This window comes from Dipodomys ordii, unplaced genomic scaffold (genome assembly GCF_000151885.1).
Source record: "Dipodomys ordii isolate 6190 unplaced genomic scaffold, Dord_2.0 Scaffold71, whole genome shotgun sequence".
In the NCBI taxonomy this organism is placed as follows: domain Eukaryota; kingdom Metazoa; phylum Chordata; class Mammalia; order Rodentia; family Heteromyidae; genus Dipodomys; species Dipodomys ordii.
Genome location: NW_012267287.1, coordinates 4,413,170 through 4,413,625, shown reverse-complemented (window position 1 = coordinate 4,413,625; position 456 = coordinate 4,413,170). Strand labels below are relative to the sequence as shown.

Sequence of the window (456 nt, the reverse complement as noted above, 5' to 3'; positions counted from 1 at the left end):
CCGCCCCCCGCGCTCCGGCTCCCCGCCGACTCCCGCCCCGCTCTCCCCGCGCAGGCGGCAGCCTCGGGTCTCGCGGAAATCATGGTGAAGTTGGGGAACAATTTCGCGGAGAAAGGCACCAAGCAGCCGCTGCTGGAGGATGGCTTCGACACCATCCCCCTCATGACGCCCCTCGATGTCAATCAGCTGCAGTTCCCGCCCCCGGATAAGGTGAGCGCCCCCCGCGCGCACCCGCACCCCGGCATCCCAGGCGGTGGTGGCCGCAACAAAGGAACGCAGCGTGCGGGCGGCCGGGGGCGCGCGCGGGGTCCGCACGCGCTCGGCCTGGACAGCTTCGTCCTGAGCCGGGGACTCGGCCCCTCTTGATTATGTTTTTGCGGGAGTCTTTTGGGCGCCTCGGGGCCCCGCCCCTCCCGTCGCTGCTGCCAGGGGCTCCTGGGTCTGGGCCGAGGCCGG

The 456-nt window shown here is 71.7% G+C and overlaps 1 protein-coding gene across 1 annotated transcript in view; it reads left to right on the top strand.

Annotated features, from left to right (window-relative positions):
* The first annotated feature begins 54 nt into the window (after positions 1 to 54).
* The window catches only part of LOC105991306 (neuron-specific protein family member 1), a 13,412-nt gene continuing 13,010 nt past the window's right edge, over positions 55 to 456 (top strand). Inside the window, exon 1 of the mRNA XM_013023916.1 lies at positions 55 to 210. Coding sequence (XP_012879370.1) covers positions 82 to 210 — 129 coding nt within the window. The 5' untranslated portion in view covers positions 55 to 81. The remainder of the gene's footprint in view (positions 211 to 456) is intronic.